Source organism: Myotis myotis, unplaced genomic scaffold (genome assembly GCF_014108235.1).
Source record: "Myotis myotis isolate mMyoMyo1 unplaced genomic scaffold, mMyoMyo1.p scaffold_m19_p_12, whole genome shotgun sequence".
NCBI lineage: Eukaryota > Metazoa > Chordata > Mammalia > Chiroptera > Vespertilionidae > Myotis > Myotis myotis.
Genome location: NW_023416316.1, coordinates 56,397,282 through 56,405,010, shown reverse-complemented (window position 1 = coordinate 56,405,010; position 7,729 = coordinate 56,397,282). Strand labels below are relative to the sequence as shown.

Sequence of the window (7,729 nt, the reverse complement as noted above, 5' to 3'; positions counted from 1 at the left end):
CTGAAGGGGGTGCGGGCAGCCTGAAAACAGCCATCAGCCCCTCACCCAGGCTGGCCAGGCACCCAAGCGGGACCCCCCACCCTGATCCGGGACACCCTTCAGGGCAAACCAGCTGGCCCCCACCCATGCACCAGGCCTCTATCCTATATAGTAAAAGGGTAATATGCAAACTGACCCTAACAGCAGAAGGACTGGGAATGACTGGTCACTATGACACACACTGACCACCAGGGGGCAGACGCTCAATGCAGGAGCTGCCCTCTGGTGGTCAGTGTGCTCTCACAGCGGGGGCTCTGCTCAGCCACAAGCCAGGTTGATGGCTGCCACTACAGCGGTGGTGGTGGGAGCCTCTCCTGCCTCCTCAGCAGCGTTAAAGTTGTCTGACTGCAGCTTAGGTCTGCTCCCCGCTGGCAAGTGGCATGTGGGTGAGCAGGGACTTGACTCTGGGTCCCAGGTCTCGCACAATGTCCCGCGGGTCTGGGTCTCGCACGATTTCACACACTGGGTTACTAGCTTATCTAAAAAATGCTGATGCAGATACCTACTCCAGAGGTTTATTTTGAGAACATTAAAGTTTTGTTATAATGGCTGGCATAGAATAGTTGCTCAATAAATATACTTTCCACCTTATGTATTAGAAAACTTGTCTATAAAAAGTACAAAGTAGCCCTAACCGGTTTGGCTTGGTGGATAGAGCACTGGCCTGCAGACTGAAGGGTCCCAGGTTCAATTCCATTCAAGGGCATGTACCTTGGTTGTGGGCACACTGCCAGTAGGAGGTGTGCCGGAGGCGGCTGATCAATGTTTCTCCCTCATCGATGTTTCTAACTATCTCTCTCCCTTCCTCTCTATAAAAAATCAATAAAATATATGTTTTTAAAAAGTACAAAGTAAAACAGGATCAATTTACCATTGTTCATATGGTGTATAGAATGAATTCAGATATAACTGGTAAATATAGTAACATGAAAATAGTAATGATCTCTTTAAGCACTCAATAACAGCATATATTATAAATGTAAAAAATACTGTTGCTAAGTTGAAAGGAGTCAGACATTTGGTAGATTAAAGTTATCATTCTTCTACTATTTAAAAGGTTATTTGTCTATGTCAATAAATTACCAAATTGGCAATTCTTGCAATTTCCTACACCTCTTTGTATTTATTATGTCATTGCAAAATGTTTATATTAAAAACACCGGCAATGCCTCATTCACTAAGTGTGACTTAGGTATCAAAATAGTAACTTCAAGAATCCCTTTGATAGTGATGGATTGATATAGGTATTTTTCTAGATCACAGAAGGTTAGTAGGAAAATCCACATACTAAGGTATAAAGTAAAACTTTTCTTCCCCTACAAAAGTATTTGAAGTCATTCTCCTGGGAAATGTCTAGTTTTTATATTTTTACATCATTCTTAAGGAGGCAAAGAAGCTGATAGAGCAACTGTCCCGGTGAACAAAACATGGATCTCAAACACGTGCTCAAGAGCAGTCTATCCTTCAGATCTCCATAGGATGTTATTAAATCTTCTCCTGCTGGTCTGACTTCTGGGGGGGGGGGGGGGCATATGGTATAGAAATTACATATTTGGTGATGAATACTAATGATCACTCAGAAGGCTCATCCTTCTGTCTCTATGGCCTTTAGCATCTAGTTGGTTATAAATGTAACATGCTTTGGTTTAACAATTTTTTAAAATTTATAGTTCAGAATTTATTGCATAAAATGTACCTGGAAAATCGGATACCCACACATATGAGGAGACATAAACATTTATTTTTGGTGTTATCCCATTAACAGATTGTAAAATTAAGACAAGAAGACCAAAGTCTGTCCAAGGTAAAGTTTACAAAAGTTCTCATTCCTCTTAAATTAGTAGGATTGGAAATAGATACAACACAAACATACGCACACACACAGAGAAGCATATAAGTGATAGAGGGGAGCACTTTATCGGATGAGAATTGAAAGCTAAATGATGTTACATGAACTAAAAGCTGCATATCAATTTCTATATAGACAAATCTTAATCATTTTATGGACTGGCAGGAAAAGAAGTGTTTTGAAATGTGCAGAAAGTATTCCATGATCTGTATTAAAACAACAGCATTTTCTGTGTTACAATAAATTTGCAAGTTGAATTTCATTCATGTTACACTGCACAGGGCATATTCTATGATACTCAAAATCCAGAATGGGTAATAAAGAGAATTCCAAGGAAAGAATTCAAGGAAATTTGGTTAAAGATGTAATTCTACTCCACATAAACAGCTTTCTAAGGATGTATGAAATGCTAATTATACTGCTCAGCACTATAAGAAACAGTAATGTGCTACAATAGTGCTGTGTTACCTCTGATGGCATCATCACTCGGCTAATCTGGCTAACAACATAAACAGTAAGTACACAAATTTTATTTACCAAGGCCAATTAAAAAAATTCTCAGAAGCTGGGAATATTTGAATCAAATGTCAGTGTAAAGTGAAGACATTATAGATTTCATAATACATACTGTTATTTTCTAAAGTATCTGGAATAACCAACTCCATAATGAAAAATAATATAAAATATGGATTTTGTATCAAAACTCTTCGTCAGAAACTACAGTTCACATCAGAAGTTAATATCACTGGGAGTGGAATGATTAATACAAAAACAGATACATATTACAAGTCTCCTTTTGTTCTTCACTTATCATGATGCACGCTGCTAAGATTTAACCTTTAAGGGTTAAAGAGTTTAATCAATGTCAATGTCTGATCTTCTGAAGGCGATAAAGAACAGTCTGTCTAGCGATACCCCACAGAACATCAGTTTGTCAAGCCACAAAGCACCCAAAAGCTTGTCAAGTAAGTTACCAGAAACCTCTTTGTGGTTAGAACTCAGCTCCTTCCTGCTTGACCTATTATTTGATATTTGACCACTTGGTTGCAAGACACTTGCTCTTTCTAGCTGAAATGTCACTGGGGCATCTTGTCAGCTCCCCGACATCTCGGCCTGACATACAATTTTACTTTTATGTGCTACAAGGCAGAAAATGCAGGGCAGTGGCCTTGCTTTAAATTCCGTCTGCATCAAAGATGGGCGTCAGTCTCGGGTCCTACCAGCAACAAAACAGAAAGGGAGTCTATTTTGAAGGTCATCACAGCCATTACCTTGAAGTTTCTCAGCGTATACTTAGTCTATTACCTGCTATTCTGCGGTGGGAACTGTCCTTAAAAGGTGCCTGAACAAACCACAGAAACCTTCCCAGCACAATTGCCCCGCTTTCTTATCTGACGCAGGCCTGATAAGAGGATGCGTTTTCAGCGCCTGCAGGGACCCGATTCAGCAGTTAACTGAACTTGTTCAAATGGGCAAGTGGTATCATGTAACTTTACAAGGAGCAACCTGACCTTCTCACATTGACCAAGAGTGACATTATTGTGCAGGAGGAAAAGCAGTCACATCATTTCTGTTTTGCACAACCTGCTTAAAGTTTGCAACTAAATGCTTGTCTTCAGTTGAGCTGACAAGAGAGAAGAGGGGGCTCAGTGAACCATGGCAGGGCTGCCATGAAATGACAGGAATCATTGGCATACATTTCAAATAGCTCTCTCAATCCTATTAAAGTATTGCAGTCCTGCTTTAAAATAGACAAGTATGAAACAACTTTGATAGATAGAGACTAAAATGGCTTATTGATTTTTTTAAGTCTGAAGGAAATTACCCAAAATGTGTCATTCCTTAACATTTAAAAATATGTTACATAAAAATGAGCAACTGTGATAATAAATAAAACTTGGGGGGCGAGGGGAGTTGGTTATTTCATTATTGAGGGAGACACAGATACCTGCACACATCACGATATCACACAATTTTTTAAAACCCACTGTCACTTGTGTTGAAACAAAAGTCAACTGATAAGAAAATCCCCCTTCAAAACAATTTTAATTGTACTGTTAACTCTTCCTACATTTTTTTTTTAAATTTCATAATGTCATAATCCAATCTGAGCTGGTCTTTTGGTGTTAGCAGACGTAGTTACTGGAGAGGAGTGAGATGATGTCAGGGGAGCAGAATTTATAAATGTCTCCTTTAAGAAAGTGTAAGTTGTATCAAGTTCAGCTTTCAATGGCAAAAACTCCGCAACACCAATTGTGTCAGCAGGAAGAGCAGCTCTTGAAGGAATTGAGATATTTGAATGGTCTCGTGATCCTGCCTGCAATATGAAAAAATAATAATAATAAACATAGAATAAAACTCTTAAACAGAGTCCAAAACAATAAACAAAGAAGTACCGTTTATATAATCCAGAGATTTTCAACCTTTTTCATCTCATGGCACACATAAACTAGTTTCTAAAATTCTGTGGCACACCAAAAAAATACATATATATTTTTGCCGATTTGACCAAAAAAAAGAGGCATAACTTTTTTTTCTTTAAATATATTTTTATTAATTTCAGAAGGGAGAGGGAGAGAGAGATAGAAACATCAATGATGGGAGAGAATCACTGATCAGCTGCCTCCTGCATGCCCCATACTGAGGATCTAGCCCACAACCCGGGCCTGTGCCCTGTCCAGGAATCCAACTGTGACCTCCTGGCTCATGGATCGATGCTCAACCACTGAGCCACACCAGCTGGGCAGGTTTAACTTGATTCGTTCACACAATACAGCTATTATTGTGTTGGCTGTGGTCATTTTTTTACTTGACACCCTAGCAGCAGTTCTCAACCTGTGGGTCACGAACAATGAAAATACATCCTGCATATCAGATATTTACATTATGATTCATAACAGGAGCAAAATTACAGATATGAAGTAGCAACAAAAATAATTTTATGGTTGGGGGTCACCACAAGATGAGGAACTGTATTAAAGGGTCGCGGCATTAGGAAGGTTGAGAACCACTACAAGGGAAAAGAGGTTAGTGTCCCTAACTAGTCAGATATTGCATGTTTTAAAAATTCTTGCAGCACACTGGTTGAAAAGCTATATAATACACAAATATGAAATTACTAAAGGCCCGATGCATGAAATTTGTGCAAGAGTAGGCCTTCCTTTCCCCGGCTGCCGGCACCGGCTTCCTTCTGACAGCCGGCACCCGGGCTTCCCTCCGGCCACCCGCAGGCACCCCGGACTTCGGCTTCATCCCAAATGATGTCCAGTCTAATAAGCACATTACCCTTTTATTATTATAGATTTTCCAATTGTGACTGCGCCTTTAAGTTGTTCTATGTCATAAACAATAAAACTTTTATAAAGTTATTGGATCCCAGAGTGAATGCAATCAGGCACCTTTACCCCAGCTTTCGTCCACTGGCAGTTCACAGAAACCAATGGTAATAGTGTTTATTTCCTTGTGCCATATAATACACTCTATATAATATGGAAGATTGCACTGCTTAGAAAATGAACTATAGATATTTCCATTTTCAAATCTATCAGCCTGACTTATGTAATTGACAGACATAGCACAAAGGAAAAAAGTCAATCCTAGTGACTTCTAAAGAATAGCACACAAAATTTTAGTGAGATAAACTTTTTGCCTTTCCCTTTAATAATAATGCTACCATCCTGTTTTAATAAATACTGTTCTAGTATAAGCATTTGGGAATTGTGTATCAAAATATGGAATTGCAACAGGAAAACAATTTGTCTCAGATTTTAAAACATTACAGGTATCCAGAAACTATTGGAAATCAAACTTAAGAAATCCACACATTCATGAAGTACTTGAAAACTGAATTAATATTTTGAGAAGCTATACATTTAAGCCTTAAGTAACATCAGTACTCAGCAGTTAATATTTAACTTGAACAAAGTCTTACCAGTAAAGTGGATAGGATTGTTTTACAACATTTATAGATACTGGGAAAATAGTGATCAATTGTACATTAGAATTTTCCAGATTCTCAGCAAATAAATGTTGCCTGGATGAGGTTAGCCTAAAAACTCACTCTATCCTGCAGAATTTTTCAAATAAGAAACATCCCTTTTGGTAGATTCCCTTACAGTTTTGATAACAACATAGTGTGAACTCTTTCTGGCCCTGCTTTATTATGTTATGTTATACAAAACCGTTTCTACCTGTGAAAACAAGAAGGAAGCTATGGCTGGCCTTAGGAAAGTATTAGAAATTCAACTGTTGTATGTGTTATCATTTTTGTGGATTTTTTTAAAAAAAACTACAACTAGAGAAAAATCAATGGCTGCATCTAACACCTAGTTCAGCAGTTTTCTTTGATCTCAGTTCTTTTGATTTCTTGGTACTCCACTGCAAGCCTACCGTTGACTAAAACCATCTCTTTATAAAGGAAGCAAAAAACACCATAAATGGCCACTTGGATGGCTCATGGCGAGGGGTGAGCTTCTCCCCACAAAAGGAAACAACGCCCCATCGCGTGAACCCTCATTAGCAGCAGTGATGAGGTTTCGCCTGCCCAACCTTAGCACAGGGCTGAGCATATCAGTCCAGGACTGGAACAGAGAGAGACATCACCTTACGTCAGAGGCGGGACGGGTACCCTTTTCGTGCCTTTACTGCCATACTGCCACCGGAACCACCCTTTCTGATTTTATTTTTTTAGCTGCATGTCTGAACACGCATTATTGCCTGATGTTGCTGCTGTAAAGATAACAAACAATGCATGTACTAAGGTATTCTGCCACACCTGGGGGGTGGGGTCCGGGAGGGGATGCTGGCAGAGCCGCCAATGGTGCGGCCTGATTCTCTGCTTAATAAAACTTAGTTACAGCAACAGAATTCTCTATTATGATGAAAGAATATTGTCAGGCAAGGCTTCAGAAGTTTGTTGTTACATCTTTATACTTCAAGTACGGGTCTCAGAAAACGATGTATGAAAAGAGAGGAGTGTGCAGAAGCGGGTGAAGGAAGGTCAGGTATTCGCCGAGGGTTTTTCTTCTTGATGCCTCAGACTAGAGAAAGATAAGTGTGCCAAACTGACCAATCACTCCTGTTTTGCAATGTTAAAGAAATATATCTATAATTTACTCATATCTATATTCTGTACTTGAGGTTTCCTTTTTTGTTCTCATGACTCCATCAACCTACCACATTCCACTTTGGGAAGGTGGTCCTTCAGGGAAGGGCCCTAACTCTCCTTTCTCCTTAATATTCTATGGCTCTTGCTCTCCACAAAGGCTCCTTCTTTTGTCTTTCCTCATCTAACTTTTCAATATGTCTAGTTTCCACTATGTTGTCTGAAATCTTTTCATCTAATGTAACATTTTTTTTTTTTTTACTAAATAACCTTGAAATGGGGTGTTGAGCATTCCTCTAATATTTCAAATCAGAGGCTCACTTTTTGCACACTATCATCTGACCTTATGTCCAAAACATAAAAAGTAACCTAAAAAATATATTTCCTTAAAGATACACACCCCAAAGGGTATGTCCTCCACCAAGTAAACAAATTTACTTTTGTGTAAAACACAATTTTTTTTTGTTACTAGGATCATTACCAGTCTGATTTTAAGTGCCTTAATAGCTTAAAAACAAGCCAGCAAAAATTCTGATGAAGCTTTTATTTCAAAATGAGATGTTAAAAAACAAGTAAATGTGAACTATTTTTTCTTGTTACAAATAATATCCAGAACTACATCATAACACTTTTAATATACCACAGAGAGTAAAAAAGTTAAATAACTTTTTATCAGAAACCATTAAAAGTTAATATTCTCCACCTGATTTTATATTTTAAATCTGTAAAGTCTATTG

General features: G+C 38.5%; 1 protein-coding gene across 1 annotated transcript in view; it reads right to left on the bottom strand.

Moving 5' to 3' along the window:
- Positions 1-1,796: 1,796 nt before the first annotated feature.
- CCDC171 (coiled-coil domain containing 171) overlaps positions 1,797-7,729 on the bottom strand; it is a 252,847-nt gene continuing 246,914 nt past the window's right edge. Inside the window, exon 25 of the mRNA XM_036331206.1 lies at positions 1,797-4,205. Within this exon, the coding sequence (XP_036187099.1) occupies positions 3,984-4,205 (222 nt within the window). The 3' untranslated portion in view covers positions 1,797-3,983. The remainder of the gene's footprint in view (positions 4,206-7,729) is intronic.